At 40.9% G+C, this 18009-nt stretch overlaps 1 protein-coding gene across 4 annotated transcripts in view; it reads right to left on the bottom strand.

The window, feature by feature from the left end:
- LOC125104767 (formin-1-like) overlaps nt 1-18009 on the bottom strand; it is a 426092-nt gene that overhangs the window by 174611 nt on the left and 233472 nt on the right. For all 4 annotated transcript variants that reach the window (XM_047737598.1, XM_047737599.1, XM_047737600.1 and 1 more), the window contains 2 exons: nt 16961-17739; nt 12578-12728 (listed from right to left, as the gene is read on the bottom strand). In XM_047737598.1, coding sequence (XP_047593554.1) covers nt 12578-12728; nt 16961-17739 — 930 coding nt within the window. The remainder of the gene's footprint in view (nt 1-12577; nt 12729-16960; nt 17740-18009) is intronic.

The raw sequence follows: 18009 nt of genomic DNA, 5'->3' as shown, positions 1-18009 counted from the left end.
TTACCATACCATACTTACATTACTTTTTTTTGACATGAGGTAGAATAAGTATCCTCCTGATTTTTCTTTTTCAGATTTTTTTCCCCTGAATTTTATGTTTCTTATTCCTTTGCTTAAAAAAAAAAAAAGTTTTGGTACAGATATGTGATTCCATAAAATTCCTTGGATTTTCATATGTTTAACTTCAGGCCAATGGAATCTTTTTGTGTGTGTGACTTTTTTACTAACCATAACATTTAAGATTGTTTTCTGTAAGCTTGCTTTTGAACCTCTGCTTTTCCATACAAATTTTTAGAATAAGTTTGCCCAATTTTGAATAATCCTATTTAGATTTTCATTAGAATTACTTTGAAACTAGAAATCAGCTTGGGGTTAACTTCATCTTTATAGTACTGGTTTTCCTATTCATAAACAGAATAGCTCTCCTCTTATTTAGGTCTACGTTAATGCTTTCAATGGAGTAATTTTTATCCATTGCTGGATTCAATTAGTTAATCCTCTGTTTAAGATCTTCACATCTATATTCGAGAAACTAGCCTGTAATGTTTCTTAACTTCCTGTCCTTGTCCGATAGTGCTATCAAGACTATAAACCAGCTTTGAGTGTAACATCATTTTTTAGTCTCTAGAGCATTTTGTGGAAGAAGGAAATGTTTGGTGTAATCAAGCCATCTGGTACTTTGTGGGAAGATTTCAACTACTGATCCAGTTTCCTTAATATTTATAGGCATTCAGGTGTTCTGTTTCTTCTGGGATCTGATTTGTAATTCACATTTTTCTAGGAAGCTGTTCATTTCATGTTCTTTAATTGGCAAAAGTTTACTCATGGTATTCTCATGTATCTTCTACATTTCTATTGGATCTTGTAGTTATAGTCATCTTTATTTCCTACTATTTTATATATGTTTGTTTTCCTCAATCCTGCCAAAAGTGTGTGAATTTTATTGTTTTCAGAAAACAAACTTAACTTTATTGATTTTTTTGTACTGTGTTTTGAAATGTTTTTAAAATTCCCATTCTCATCTTTTAATATTTGGTTGTATTTGTATTTGATTGAAACATATGAAATTATAAATATTTGATCACATTTGACCTAAAAAATGGATTTTCTTGTCATTTAACGTAGTATTTTTTCTAATTTCTCTTTTTTTTCCCTAGCTATTAATTTTGGAAGCTAACTTTTTTTACCTTTTTCTTTTCTAATATAAGCGCTCGTAACCATACATTTTAGTTACATCCTAGGAGTCTTGATAGACGATATATTTTTTTAAATTAAAAGTGTTTTCTGCTTACTGTCCAAAACCCAATAAGCAGAAATGAGCCCTGGGTATTATAAAAGACTGATGAATCATTGACCTCTACCTCTGAAACCAATAATACTTATGTTAATTAATTGAATTTAAATAAATAAAGTTTTTCTGAGTCCCATTATAACTTCTTCCTTAATCCCATGAGTTATTTACAGTTTAAATATAAACTTTAAAAGGCGAGGAGGTTTTTCATTATTGAGATATTTAAGTTATCTTTCAGTTTTTTATATATAATTTCAGTTTGATTGGAGGATGTGGTCTGTATGAAAAATCGCTTGAAATTTGTTGATTTTCATTTTCATAAGTTTTAATATTTTTCATTTTCATAAGTCTTTTAATACTGCATAACTCTCACTCTCTCTGTTTTGTTTGTTTGTTTTTTGAGAGGGGGAAAAGAGAAGGGGTGGAGAGGGAGAGGAAGAGAGAGAACCTTACGCAGGTTCCATGACCATGGAACCCAGCATGGAGCCGGATGCGGGGTGCGATCACACAACACTGAGATCACAACCTGAGCTGAAATCATGAGTTGGGATGCTTAACTGACTGAGCCACCCAGGGGCCCCATAATATTGCTTAAGTCTTAAAATTATATCCATGTATGAGGTTGATGAAAATTTAAATAAAGTATAATAGCTAAATTCAGTCTATTTCATTAATATGGAAACCAACCTAAAATATCATACTTTGAATTCCACCATCACCTAAATCAGCCATTCTGTGTCCCTGCCAGCACCTCTATGTCTGGCACATTTAAAACTGTACCGCAAACACAGATTCCTATAAAAGCTGAATAAAAATAGTACCTGAAAATAGAGACAAATTTTGTCACCTTTGTGTTCTATTGCATTGTTTTCTCCTGGTACACCTTGAGGACATTCATCTTTGAACCTCCAGCTTAAATTCTTTTTTTTTTTAAATCACATAGCTGTCCCATGGGACACAGAAAGAAAGGATGGAGTAAAAGGGATCTCATGTAGCTCTCTGGGGTCTCAGAAGCCATGACTGAATGAGAAATGGGGCCTCTGGTTGAGTCCAACCTTCTGTTTTCTTTGAGGGGTGACACTAGAGGATTCTTATTGTTCTTATTCCCACTGTCGTGGTCATGGCGATGGTGCCAAGAGTAGCGCGGCTGCAGGAAACATTTGTACACCAGGGACCAAGGAAACACAGAGATTATTTTAATTCTCATAGTCACCCTTTGAAGTAGGTACTATTATCATGCTCACTTTACAGATGAGGAAACCGTATGGAAGGGTGAAGAGCCTTGTCCCTTGAGCACAGTAATGAGTCAGAAAGAAACCGTGTTGAGCCACTACACTACCCCCTTCCCTCCTCAGACTAGCTGTTTCTCTCAGTGCACTGGCTGTGTTGGAGGAAACAGTTGCTCAGAGGCCTAGAGCTCAGGCCTCTACCACAGACTTGCACTGGCTTCTTGGTGGCTCCGGGGCAAACCCCAAGATCGCAGCAGACAGGACTTGCAGACCGGCAGAGGGACTTTGTACCTCCCTCCCTCCACATGTACCTTGAGTCTCAGAGGCTTACCCCTTCCTTTGGTGGCAAATGAATGGTTGCCACCCCCAGGGCTGAGTTGTCTGGATATCGCCACACCCCAAGAGGGTACGTCATCCACAACAAACACATTGCACGGTCCAGTTTCTCCAAGGTCTTGCTAAATCAGTCTAAACACCATAGGCTTTAGACATTTTGCTGCTACATTCTGAATCACGTTCTTCTCTAAGCAACCATCTCAAGGTCTCATTTTTTCCATTAGTAAGATGATTATAGTACAGAATGAACTATCTATAATGAGCCCCAGCTTAAGTAATGTGGCTTTCCGTTGGCTACATTTTAAATAAATCTTTCTTTGCTAATTAATGCACCTTATCCCAGTGTTGTAAGTAACACTGGTGTTCCTAAATTGGACAGGGGAGAAGAGAACCACACCCAGAGCGGAAGATCCAAAATCCTCAAAACCAGTATGAATACAATAACCATTTGCAAGCAAAGTTTAAAAGTTTTTGTGCTTGCTGTAAACGAAGGAAGTTGTACAAGAGTCTACAAGAGAGTAAAAAGTGATGTGATAATTAGGTCATGAATTAACCCCCTGGTACTTGCAGCTCTAAATTATTTTTAAAGACCCCCTTCTCACCTCCTAGGATATTTTGCACATGCAAAATGCCTAATTGACTAATAAGGCACCTAGCATAAAAACTAATTAATGAAAATGAAAACACTAAAACTCAGGTTATTTAGTAACCAGAGCCTGGAGCCAGATCCCAATTAAACCACTCTTGGGTGGAGGAAGGGATCAGAATGCCCAATGGGTTCCATCTGGCTGCTCCCGTGGGTCAATCTAGAGCCTCATGTTCTTCTCAAATGAGCCTTTCCTTCCTCTCCTTTCCACTGCAGTGAGGAGCTAGGACGGTCCTCTTCACACTGCATGGGGGAATCCCTGGGCTCTCCCACTCACATGGAAAGGACTTGGCAGCTAAGGAATCCAGCTGGAAGCAAGCATGATTCACTAGCTCTCCTCCCCCCAATCCCTTTTGTCATTCATTCCACTGGAGGGGCCCCCAACCTTCCCGTCTCATTTGTACCCCAACCAGGAGATCTGATCATGGTTCTGGCAGAGTTGTGGCTTCTCATAACTTCTGGCAGGGGCCTCGCTGACCCATAACATGGCGACACACATGATTTCTTCTCATACTGTCTTTGTAAATTGACCATGGCTAACCTTGCTGCCCTAATCAGATCAATCAGAATAACATTTCTTTAGCTTAAGCCTCCCCGGCTGAGGCGTGACTCAGAGTCAGGCTCAGATACCGAAGGCGCGTTTTGGAGTTTCCAGTGGTCTCGGGTTTCCTTTGCTTTTATCACAGTTGGTGAGCTGTGTAAGGCCCGTGTTTACAGCCATGCAAATTAGCCTCAGCTGGAGAGAAATCAGGTCAGGCCTAAATGAAATCAAGCTCTGGGCCAAAAGGTATTTTATCAAAAATTGGAAGTGTAGCCACAGTAGTGGGGGTCCAGCCAGACTGTCTTAAGAAACACGTGGACAGCTTTGTCCAGTGTAATTGGAACTCTTGGCTGGCCTCTGGACCCTGGAAACTGAAAGATGGAGGAGGCAAGGATGGTGAAGGGCCACCCAGCCGACAGGGTCTGGCCAGTGGGACCGAAGGCTGATGCTGCCAAATTCATTTTTTGTTAAGTAGGGACAAGTGTGAGAAAGGAACATGGCCTCCATGAAGGAAGAAAACTGGTGTCGAGGCTGGTTTGCCTTACATCCCATGTTCCTCACTAACAAAGCAAGGTCTGGATTTGCAGTTTCTTCCTACTCACATGCTTTTCTACACTCAGTTGTGAAATGTGTGTATGGAGGTGTCTACACAGATATGATCTGATATTCTGCATCTGGAAAGCGTCTTTAAAAAACATCCACTTTGGAGGCCATGACAGTTCCAGAAACTAAGGCCAGAGAGGTTATGTGACTGGACACAGAGCAACGGCTAACTGCTTACCTTGAAGACAAGATCTCTGGTGCCTCTCCACTGCAATCTTCCCCCAACATATTCCCAGTCTGTCAAGACCCCCACACATAAAGAAACTTGGTTTAAGAGAATTCTCCAGTCCACTTATGTCTCTTAAGAGTCGGGGTTACTGACAATTATTCCTCAAGCTCCCACATATCTGGGACTCCTACAACATAGTGGGATGGGTCAACTGCCTCCATCTATCGGATGGTGCCTGGGGCTTAATGCAGAGATACTGGTTTACATGTAATTCCCTTGTCTATCTTCAAGTAAGTAGAACGAAGTTGGTGGATCTCGGGTGCCCCTCTTTGCAAGGCAAAGACTGGATCGTTGTAATTAATCAAATTAAAGTTTGCATCTTTGGACAGATGAGACCTGAGAGCCAAGAATTTAAAGAACTTGCCTGAGATTCAATAGTTGGCTAAGGTCAGAGCCAGAAGTAGAAACCAAGTCTACTGACACAAAAGCTAGTGCTTCTTTCACTAAACAATGACCAAGGAATACAATTCAGCCTTGAAGCGTACTTCAAGCCAGGACTTGTAGTTGAACTGAGTCCAATGGACCATTTTGAAAAGTAATTAAGAGCACAAGCTCTGGGGTTGTTGTTAGATCCATTTCCTTACCACTTATGAGCTGTGCGATGCTGGGCAAGTTATGTAACCCCTCTAGGCTGAAGCTTCCTCACCTATGAAACGGGAATCATAGCAGTAACCAACTTACTGGGTTCTCATGTCGATTACGTAAGTTAATACATGCCGAGCACTCAACCCAAAACCACGTGCTATTATCATCACTACTGAAATCCTTGTCATCTTCACTTGATACACATTACATAAATACAAGGTTATTAAGACTTATTTCTGTCCACATTAAGCATGTCCCTAGGTGAACACATGATCCTGTGTATGTTGGAGATGTATGCACTTTGCAAAGTTTTCATGGGCTCAGTTGTGAAAGCCTCCAGTGACCTGGTTTTATACTTAAATGCCTATATAAGATCTTTGCCTATTCTTGTTATATCCTCACATTTCTTCCAGCTCAGCAGTGGAGGCTAGAGGAGTCACTGCATTGGCACCCACCCTCGAATCCCTGTCTAGCTCCAGCCCATGTCACAGTCTTAGAACAGGGCCAGAATGCAGCATAAATGAAAGAGGTCCAGAAAAATATAGGCAAGAATTCAAAACTTTCTTCAACCAGGCAGAAGGATACTTTTTAAAAATAACAACATTTAGAATGATTTTCTCATAGCCTATCTTGTAATATTGGATCTTTCGTTTTGTTTTGTTTTTCAAAACAAAATCTATATTCAAAGAACTCTTCACTCCCTTAAACAAACAAACTTCCCTCCCTTTAGATGTGGAAGATTTTAGAAAGCCGTGTAAACGTGTGCATAAGCACGCATGTGCGGGTCATGGAGGTGATTCCAGGATCCATTACGTAGGGGCTAATCCCGATAACTTCATGCATTTCTATACTACAGTCATTCAAAGTACAGAAAATACGTCAAATAGTAATTTCTATTCTACTAATACCTACAGACCTTTCTCATATGCACTTGGCTCCCAGTACTTTGTGTAGATCATGTGCTCTCATGGTTCCCAGTAAGAGACTTAAGGAGACTAAGGAGGGTGGAGAGGAGAGCAAGTTAGCCTTCTGTAGTTCCCACTTCTCCCAGCTCCAAGAAGCTCATTTAGCTTCCTGTCTCAGCATTCTTAGGTGCCCTCTTGTGGTCGGGGGAGGTAATGAGCACGCTAATGACAGCAGCTGGCTCGAGGCAAAGTCCAGATTATTACTGTTTAACGGCTGACAGAGAAATACAGCTGAACTCCAAGAATAATATTCAGATTTAACATTCTGAAAGAATCATTGATATCTGTACTTGACACGCTCTGGCCACCATTTTTTTAAAAATAAGCAAATAAAGTAAAAGTACAACTTAACTTTTGGGGCCACCTTCTATCCAAATAAACTTTGCAAGGCACAACTTTTGTAAATTGGTGCCTGTCGTGGGGTAGAGCTCCCATTTGCTTGTGGTAGATCTGGCCAGTCAGGGGCCTTGAAGCTGAAGAACAGGAAAGCCCTTATCAATCCAGATATCACTCAAGGAATCTGGACATGGCACTAATGACCTCAGGGTCATAGATATTGGTGCAATCAACACACAGGCAAATTATTTCACTCATTTCTATAGATGATAACCCCTAACCTCTCCGCTCATTTTTCGACACATGAAAAATACAAAGGGGTTGGCAAATTATCCCCACTCTCAGGAGAAAAAATAATGCACGAACCTTACCAAGGCAGCCCAGAGAAATTATCTCTGCATACAAAAGCTGAAATTATATAAACTCGGAAGGCAACAAGTTATGAAAACCCTATACATTTATGTTCAGGCTTCCAAACAACGTTCTCCTTCTACCCTTCTGAGACTGAGACACCAAGTCTGCGATTGAAGAATTACAGCTATGATCTTCGCCAAAGTGACCAAATTACAACTGAAGGCTCTTGGCTCCAGGAAATTTCAACAGACTAATGTCTATTGAAGCATCCCAACCCTTCCCCAGCTCACCACCCTCCCCTCAAGTCCTCGGGGAATCATTATCATTTATCATTTATCTCATTACTTCTTAAGAAATATCTATTAAAAAGGCAGGGGGAGAGGAATGATTTTATGTATCTTACAGAGGAGGGAACAAGCCCAGAGACGATTTATGATGCAAAGTGAGATCTTGGCATTTCAAGGGAGGAAGAAGAGTGACAGGTCATGCTGCTTTTCTGCAAGTTGGGTGAGCTTGGGAAGCAATGTAAAAGTTGATTAGAGCAGCTACCTCCTCGCCAGGTACCAGGAGGAAGACTCTCAGATGATGAAGGCTGAATCCTGGCTCCATGTCAAGGTGCTGCCCTCCCTTTCCTAGTAACAAATGTAACTTAGAGACCGTATAAGTATGGGCGTATTGACAGTGGAAACTCTGCTTTACAGTGCAAAAGACTATATATAAACCAGTGTAAGATGAATTACCAGATGTCTACATGTGACATTAAGGAAGTTGTGGAAATCTATAAATCCTGAAAAACAGGAAAGCTCTAGAGATGACCATTTGCAAACAGTTTCAGCCAATGGAGATGCAGACCCTTCAGTGACTCCTCAATGAGCTTGGGGATCAATGGCGTTCAAGAATTTCTTCATAAAACTTTGTCATTCGTTCATAGACTACTATTAATACATAGTTCTAGGAAATGGTTAAAGGAATTTTATCACCATGATTTCATTTTATCCTCATAACAAGCCTCTCCAGGGTTGCTATTCCCCGTTTTATAGAAAAGGAATCCGTGTGGGAAAGTGAAACGACGTGCTCTGAGGTTATCAGGAACCAAAAAAAAAAAAAAAAAAAAAAAAAAAAAAGAGAGAGAGACAGTACTGAGCGTTGGTGGTGTCAAGAGGAGCTGATGTTTTTGGCCCCGGTTCTCAATTCGGCGACTGCTATGTTTGTAGGGGCAGCATGGTTTGAGGTCACAAATGAGGATGGTACATGTCCGAGTATGGGACACAAGTCTGTCGTAGTATTACAGCTAATATTTAAAATGGTTGGTAGAGGGACGCCTGGGTGGCTCAGTTGGTTGGACGACTGCCTTCGGCTCAGGTCATGATCCCGGAGTCCAGGGATCGAGTCCCACATCGGGCTCCCAGCTCCATGGGGAGTCTGCTTCTCCCTCTGACCTTCTCCTAGCTCATGCTCTCTCTCACTGTCTCTCTCTCAAATAAATAAATAAAATCTTAAAAAAAAATTAAAAAATAAAAAATAAAATGGTTGGTAGAATCAAAGGAAAACAGCTCTCAATCTACATATATTGTTGTTGGAGTTACACACAAACCATCCTTTTTTACAAAAATTAACTAGAAGAATGACTCCAAAACAAAACAAACAAACAAACAAACAAAAAAAACCAACCAAACAAAACCCTGGGATACTTTTCCAATATAGGAACTATTTTGGATTTGCCCAAGTATAGCTGTGTTTTGTTGATGATTTTTTTTTTTTAAGATTTTATTTATTTGACAGAGATCACAAGTGGGCAGAGGCAGGCAGAGAGAGAGAGGAGGTAGCAGGCTCCCCGTGGAGCAGAGAGCCTGATGCGGGACTCGATCCCAGGACCCTGAGATCATGACCTGAGCTGAAGGCAGAGGCTTAACCCACTGAGCCACCCAGGTGCCCCTTGTTGATGATTTTAATAATGACTGCTCTCTTTTATACACGTTGGCTCAGTCACCCCAATAAAATTTGTGACCGTCATCCATGTGGCAAATCCATGTTTAAATGAAGGGGAAGTAAAGACATATCTGAGGCTTTTGTACATTGTCTCAAGTGTCTGTTGTTACCGACTTCTTCCCCGTTACTAGTACACAAACCCAAGAAGTCATGTCCTCTTTCTAGGTCTCGATTTCTCATGTACCAAAATTCACCATACTGGAAATTCATGTACTGAATTTGCTGACTGGTAAGGTCCCTCCAACTCTCGGATGATAAGATACCATGGAACAGGATCCCTGCCCAGGCTACGAATATACGTATCTGCTTACTGACCACCACTGCCAGTGACAGGAACTTCAGATGGTACTGTAGAAGGTGAACTAGAAACTAGTGTCCACATTCAGCAGAATCCTGATAATTCTGACAGTTACCTCTGAACGAGGAATGTAGACAGTGCCAAGGAAGGAAGACCAGCTCCGCCGAAGAGGTATTCCACATGTTGGTCTGAACACTGGCTCAGCCCCTACAGCTAAGGCTCAGAACACTTGATTTTTAAATTTCCAACATATCCTCCACTCCAGTCATTAGAAACGAGACCCATTTGGCCAGTGTTCTTCCTGCTCACCTTGTGTGGGAATCGTTCTGTGGTTAAGCTGATGAAGTTGCCTTCTGATGCTATGAACTCCCCAGTTCCTCAAAACCTCTGCAGTTTACTTTCACTTTCGTTTTAAGAGACAACAAAAATCTGGCTAAGGGAAGAGACATCCATCTCCATGTGTGAAACCTGACCACGGGCCTGGAGGGAAGGCTCATAAGGGACAGGCTTAGAGTTCTCTGGCATTGACTCAGCTCCTTTTTTTTTTTTTTTTAAACTTAAAATCTCAGCTCCAACATAGGCCACATGCTCACTGAAAACTCCCAACCAGTCTCAGGACAGCAAAGCCCAGTCAATATACAGGTTTGCCTCCACTTCCAGAGGGATGCCGAGACTAAACATATCCGTGGCTTCTACAGGGCGACGGCAACCTCGCTGCTGCTCATTAAGATTAAAGAGTTCAAATGAAGGGTATTTTTTTCCCCCTCAGACGGGGAAACAAAATAAACATATCAAACACTAACTGCCTTAGTGGAAATCCTCTGTTGAACAGGCAAACAATTATGAGATAAGAAATAAGAATAAATAACCAAATGCTTTGATGTTTTAAAAACAAATTCTTTGAGGTTTTAAAAATACTCATTCGTCAAAACAGAAGTAATTCGTTTTATGAGTAAACAACATGTTACCAAGCATCCAGGGGGGAAACAAAAGAAAGGAGTAATACCCATCTGAGAAGAAAGAGGGGACAGAAGTAAGTTTAATGTGATATTGCGTAAGAAAATATTCAGCAGAGTATCCTGACTAGCCAGAAGAGGCCTCCTGGGAGAGGCAAACTGAGGCTAGCTTTGGAACACAGAGATTCTTCTTTTGCTTTTCAGACAACAGAGGAGTCTTCTGTGTCTATGGATAGCTTTTAATAAGCCAGCTTGGCCAGAGAGCACTTCTGTCTTGAGTGAATCTGACTGCATGGGAATATATAGCAGCTGAAAAATTCAAATTGTTTCATGCAATATGTCCTCTTAAAGATTTGGTCTGATATTTGATTATTTTTGGTGTCACATTTTTCTCATGAAAACATAATTCCAGGGCACCTGGATGGTTCAGTTGGTTAAGCGGCTGCCTTCGGCTCAGGTCATGATCCCAGGGTCCTGGGATCAAGCCCCACATTGGGCTCCCTGCTCAGTGGAGAGCCTGCTTCTCCCTCTCTCTCTGCCTGCTGCTCTGCCTACTTGTGATCTCCATCTCTCTGTCAAATAAATTAAGATCTTAAAAAAAAAGAAAGAAAGAAAGGAAGAAAGAAAGAAAGAAAGAAAGGAAAAACATAAATCCTACACAGTGGAGGGGTAAAAAAAAAAAAAAGAAAAAACCCTCTGATGATGATTTTCATTCATAATTCAAGTCAGTGGGAGAACCTGATTCGATTAACAGAAAACTGCATTCAGGCTTTTGTAATTTTTGCCCCTCTAAGGCACCACTGATTTCCTAATTTCATGTTACTTGAGATAGGAATTGATGGATGAATCCCATTATATAATTTAAGAATAAGGAGTTGATGCTAATATCATTAAGTGGGACTTTTTTCAAACATTTCTTTCATACCCTCTTAGATTCAATTTCACAACATCCTAGTGGGTCGGGTAGACTCAGGTTTTTATAGAAAAGGAAAGCTATGGCCTAGAGAATAGAGATGAGCAGCCCAAGCTCACACAGCAAATCAAGAGCAGAACCCTGGATGTCCTATACCTTCGCTGCAGCACCATCTAAGCTGTTACCAAAACACTAAAGCTGAGAATTCGCAGCAGTAACATCACCTGCAACAAAATGAGGGTAGCCGTCCTCGGCGGAGGGCTGACTGCGTCCAGCACGGTGCTGAGCACGACAGATCAGTTACCTCATTTAATAACTACTTAGAAAAATAAATAATATGACTAGTCATTATCTCAGGTTGCCGGAAGGGGATGGAGGCAAAGAGAGGATGAACTTTGACCGAGGTCAGGCAGCCCGCGTGAGTCTCCGCGGCCACTCGTTCAAGTTCACGTCAACCAGAAGGCCTGGGGAATCTTGAACTTGCCTTCTGATGTATGGCGGGCAGCCTCTGACTTCAAGTCCTCAAGTCTTTGCTCAGAAGTCAGCTTCTCCGTGAGGACTATTCTGTACATTCCACTGAAAACTGCAGCCTCATCCCTACCCTGCCCCAAATCCATCTTCCTTACCCTGCTCTAGCCCGTGGCTTAATGTTTTGTTTCTAACGCTAATTTTTAACATAAGTACCACAGGACAAAGGTCTTTGGGGTTTTCTCACCAATATATCCCAGAGGTTTGGACTGTGCTATCCAATAAAACTTTTATATTGACAATTTTTTTTTCAAATCTGTGCTGTATGGTAGCCACTAGCCACAAAAACAGAACTGAAAAGTGGCGAATGCCACTGAAGAACAGAATTTTTAATTTATCTGATTTATCTAATTATATTACTTAAACAGCCACATGTGGCTAATGGTTACCACACTGGACCCCGTGGGCCTAAAACAAAACCTAGCATAAATATACTCCCTGTAAATGATTTGTTAAATGAATGAATTTATAAATAACTTAATGAGTAAGACATATTTTTCATATGACATACGGCCTACTTTCACTAACGGCAAGTTAAATTTTATATTTTTTCAATAGAATTATAAGCTGAAAAAAGTCCAGATCAAATTAAAAAAACAGTCTGAAAATTCAGGTAGGACTCATAGCACAAACCCAGATTTCTCAAACTACTGACTCCCTTTTGCCATCTGTGGCTTAAAACCTTCCAAAACATTTCTGGAAAACCGCAAACCAGCAGCACATAATGAATTCTCACATATGACCAAAAAATACAATGAATACTATCATCATTCAGTACCTTTTTGACCTTGTTCTTTTTCTCATAGGTCTCTGACAGAGGTTTTTTCTTCTGCTGAGTTGTGTCTTTGGAGAATAAATACTCAAATTCACTAGGATCCCGAATATCAGGTTCTTCTAAGGAATCCCATAAGGTTGGTGTAGCATTTTGGCTTAAAAGAGAAAAATGACAAGTTAACCATTAAAATCAAAACAGAAGAGAACAGAATATAATGAAATCTCTAGTTCACTTTAAACTCATTTAAGATACAAATCTATATATATATATATTATATAAAATGTCTGTATGTTTATAAATATATCTCCTTCTAAAAAAGGCTTGAAGAATGCCTTTTCATGTTACACTTTCTTTTCTTTACGTCAAGATATACCACAGAACATCAAAACCAACACCCATTTTCAAAACTGAATGACCACTAGAAACAATCAGAGAGAGAAAGAGATCTAGAGAAACCATGTGGGAGTGGGACCAGAAATCCTGGGATACACATGAGTGAAGCTATATAAGCTGTTCTTCCCTCAGTCTACGGTGTTTCCATCATGGGTAAAAATGGGCATCATATAAATGTTGAAAAGATAACCAATTCTGAGATACTGATGGGATAATTCTTAATAAAAATTCTTAAAAAGAATAAAATTCTATACCTTCTAGTAAGGTAAAGATTAACCCTCTCTTTGGACTTTTTCTTATACTTTAAAAAATTATTTTTAGGATTAGTTCAGGTCAACTCAGGGCAAGACCCATAATAATTTGTGAATAGACTGAGCCCATTTAGAAATACTTGATTTATAACACTCCGCCTTAACAACAGTATTTAACAATGAAACAAATCAAAAATCTTCATTGTACCAGCCTCCACAGGGCTTTCAACTAAAGCAGACATGGGAAGGCTGTACATTTTGTTTCTAGGGTTTTGTTTTTTTTTTCAATCTTCAAAACACAGGGGCACTAGTTGAGAAACAAAGAGAAGAAGATATGGAAAATCAGGTAGAAAAGAATTGCCTCTGAGACCAAACTTGGAAGGGTTACCATCCAGGCTTCCTTCAGCTAGAACACATTTTCCCCCAAGTGTCTACTTTCTTATTTTTAAACACTCTTAATATGCATAGACAGAGAAAAAATACAATGTTTCATCTACACATTTATTGTTTTTCAAATATATTATATATGATCCATAATATCTATAAGTACCTACCCTTGTTTTAATATGTATTTTCTCCATTATTAAAAACTAAAAGAACTATTATTGTATGGAGAGGTCCACAAAATTTTGGGTTGCAAAAAGGCAATTTTCTTATTCAAAACAGGTGGGAAAACTGACTTCTCAGATCTGTGTATTCATATTTTCTACATGCCCCATGGAATATAAACATTTTCATCTGTTAGGATTCACTTCTAACTTTTTCATAATATTTGAGCCATTTAAGAGTATATGTGTGACATGTATAACATATGAGAGAATAATGAATGCCTGTGAAATCATCACCCAAGATCTAGAACACTTGCATCGAGCATATCCATCCATGTGCTCCTGCCTCAGCTGCCCACCTCTGCCACTCACTTAACTTCCTTTTGAAGCACCAACACTGTTAAGTGCTTATCTCAGCTGCACTCAGGAAGGGGGATCTTGCTAGTAGAAGAGAACCAGGGAATTTTGGAGCATGCAGCCTGTTAAGGACTGCTGGTCTGGGCTTCATGAAGGTTCTGGGAAGCTGAAGAGAGGGTGTGGAGAAGGAGGTGATATGATGCAAAGGGGGAGTTGTTCAGACCCATCCATCTCCCACCCCCCATCCTCCAACCCCGCACCTGTACCGCTTGGACCCAGCTCCAAGGACTCTGAGCTTAGGTTAGTATGAGTAGGCAGCAACTCACTCATATTCTAGAGTAAATTGGCTTTGATAGGTTGAACACTTCATCACCATTTACTACTACATTGTCTCTATGGGAAAGGCATGTTCAGTAATGAAAAAAAGAATCTTGGAATACTACCTGTCAGTGAGTTGGGGTCAGCAGGCATTTTGTGGGGGCAGTAACAAGGCCTCGCTCACAGACCAGCTCATCTGTTATAATGGTCACTTCCTCTCTGACCACTGAACATACAAATCTAGCTCACAAGAAGAGGAAAAGGAAGGTAGAAGAAGAAGGATGAAGGAGAGACTGGAGAGGGAGAAATGTCAGAGGCAGGAGGGAGATGGGAAGGAAGGAGGAGAAGATACTAGAAAATAGATATTTGTTAGGAAGCTAAAAAAGTAGATAGATGAGGATCTCTTTTTCTTTAACAAAATATCTCTTCCCTATTCTAAAAGCCACAAAACAGACACCGAAGAATGCAAAATGGCAAAAGTTAAAAATCCGTTCATGTTAGTAGTGAAAAGCAATCAAGTAGGTAAAAGGCAGTAGATATAAAATGGAAAAAAATCATATTTTACTCCTGGGTCCCCGGAAGACCTAGACCAAAATTTACCATGCATACATTAGACATAGCGCTTACCCTTCTGCTTGGACAGAAAACTAAAATACCATTTCCTCTCTTTTAAAAAAAAACACACCCCAAATAATTTTAGTTCAAAAATGAACACTACACAGAATCTCTACAGCCTTTTAGTTTAAAAGAAATACTCATGCTCTGAGGGTACAAAACCATTTTGAGGGACCCATGATAAGAGACACTAAACATGTGGTGCAGTGGGAAGCAGCCACCTTGCAGTCCTCGTGCAGGAAACTCAGTACTTCCTCTATTTTTCATTTTGCTCAGAACTGAAGTCCTAACCTTATAATGAAACTAATAAGAGCCCGAGGATGTAATTGTTTTCTTTCTCAAAATGGCCAAATACATAAGGAGGGAAAAAATGATGATTATCTCCAGCTTGACTTGGTCCCACCTTGAACAGTGGGCAAAGGGCCCATATCTCCCAGCGGTACTGTCACACCACTGCTGTGGTCTAGGATATTGGTTGTTTACGGAGTCTTGAGGGGAATGGAGTGGAGGCAGGCTAGTGAGACACAGGTGTGGAACAGTTCCATGTGCTGTCGGAACACACGACCCCAGGGCTGCCAGGTGGGATTCATCACTCTGGAATGTCTGTACATTAATTTGAGAACACTAATAAGGGAACACAGATCCATATAAAGATTCGGGGAAACAATTTCTTGGGAAATGTCATCTGAGTTTTGAATGAGACAAAAAGGAATACTAGTACTATAGCTGTTTCGGGATCTTCTCTCTTTTTTTAAACCATTCATTTGGGAAATAATAAGTCATCTGCATTTAAAAAAAATAGTATCAGGATTCTCCACCCATAAACTCCTGGTCCTTATTTTTTGGTTAGGAAAGGAGCCAATAGGAAGCACATAATCAACTTAGTTCACCATATGCGTTGTTTATAGTGATTTCCTCCTATAACGATTTCCAGTTGCTTTATAATTGTAAATTTCATGTTATGTTGTTTAATATCCTGCCTTCCATATACAAAATGTTAGATAAATTGAAAGATTCACTACCACACTGATTTGAGGAGTAAGTTCAAAAATGGGTGTTTAAAAATGTGTTCTCTATTTGCTGTCCTTCACAAACAAATGAACTTCAAATCTAGAGATTATCAAGAAGCAACTCAAGATCTGTCTCACTGTCCTCTTGACAGACTCTGAAATGAGGCAGAAGAAATTAAATTCAAATATGTTTGAATGGAAGTTTCCAACCAACCTATCTTCCTGCCACATAGACCCAGCTTAACAAGCTATACAAATGTTAGATGTGCTCTACTGGCACTTTCTCTGAGCAACAGGGTATAAGATGTGAGGGTATTTAGCAGTTAGGGGAATCAGAGTTCAAGCAGAGATTTTCTATTTTTTGACTCCCTTTTGCGCTAAAGAGCTAAGGACTCAGCTATGTCTGGCTCTTCTAATAAAACCTGAAAAATTACACACACCTGGTAAGTCTCCAGATCATAAGGCGGATGATCCCATTGAAAGACAAGAAAGATATTCTAAAAATCTTCAGTGAACCCAGCTATAGGTCCAGGCTCTATGTCTGTCTGTGTGATTACTTGCTACCTGTAGGGATGTTCGAAAAGGCTCTGACTTAGACCAGGGCTCTTCTCTAGGAAGGGTCTGTAAAATGGAACCTTTATCTTAGAGAAGCATCTGACATTGCAGACGCTGTTCCTCCCAGCATCAGTCTATGGCAAATACAGACAAGACCTGATAGAGATAGACATTCTCCCTCTCAACACTCTAACCTTGTTTATCCAAGGTACTCACTATACTGCATCTGAGAAATGAATGTCACAGTACACCGATATCCAGCTGGTAAGAATAAAACGTCACTTGGGCAAAATCCTGGGAATTCACAACCTGAGAATGGGCCGGGGTTGTTGAGCTCACCTTTTATCACTTATTTGTATTCTAGTCCAGTACAAAGGCTTCATGGGGCAACTCGGTTCAATGGCTGGCTTCCGAGGACACTGGCCAGAAGAAGGGCCAACTCCGAAGAAGAGTCCAGGAGGAGGTGGGGGTGCAAGTCCTGGAGGTGTTGGAGGAGGAGGAGGTGGAGGCCCCCCACTGGTGGGCAGAGCAGGGGAACTGGGCAGTGGTGGTGGAGGAGGAGGTGGGGGAGGAGGGCCGGCACTGGGAGGCAGAGGAGGGGGCGGAGGAGGTGGTGGTCCAGCACTCACAGGTGGTGGCGGCGGAGGTACTGGTGACAAAGGTCCAAGTCCAGGTGGGAGAGGAGGAGGCGGAGGGGGAGGGGCGACTGCTGGGGGTGGTGGTGCAGGAGGCGCAGACGATGCCTTTTGCTGACTTGGTGAGAGGCCTTCCACAGACTGAGGTGGTCCATGGGTGTCTTTGTTGTCATTTGGGGGAGAGAGCTGACTCAAAGAGGAGATCGTCAGCTTTTTGGGTATTATCTGGTTACTTCTGATTGTCTTGCCTTCACCTTCACAGGGTTTGAGGAAAGTCTGTCTGTCTGTCTGGATGCACACATTTCGGTAGGTCTTCGGAGGACAGTCATCGCCCGTGGAGATACACGCATCTTTCATCTCTTCACGTCCTCCTCGCCATCGGTGTTCTGTCTCCCGTTTGAGAGTTTCAATGGTTTCTTCTAGTCTTGCTGTAACCACTGCGTGCTCCCCCCGGATGTGAAATGCCTGGAGTTCAAACTGAGCCTGTAGAATAGCAGTGGGAAAAAAAGTAAAGAATTTATTAAAAAAAAAATAGGTATCTGAAATAAAAGTTTCAATACCATCCCTGTGCCACTGCAGCCCAGCCCACATCAACACAGGGAAACACAGAGATGTTCTTTTGAGGATCTGACAGGGTATAAAATTTCACTTTATGAATTTTCCAAAGACTTAAACCATTGAAATAGAAGCATAATTTCATCCAATCTGACCTCATGGGGGAAAATTACCATGGATTAAGGTTTTCAGTAGAAC

Source organism: Lutra lutra, chromosome 7 (assembly GCF_902655055.1).
Source record: "Lutra lutra chromosome 7, mLutLut1.2, whole genome shotgun sequence".
NCBI lineage: Eukaryota > Metazoa > Chordata > Mammalia > Carnivora > Mustelidae > Lutra > Lutra lutra.
The sequence above is the reverse complement of the archived record's forward strand: the minus strand, read 5'-3'. Positions and strand labels throughout refer to the sequence as shown.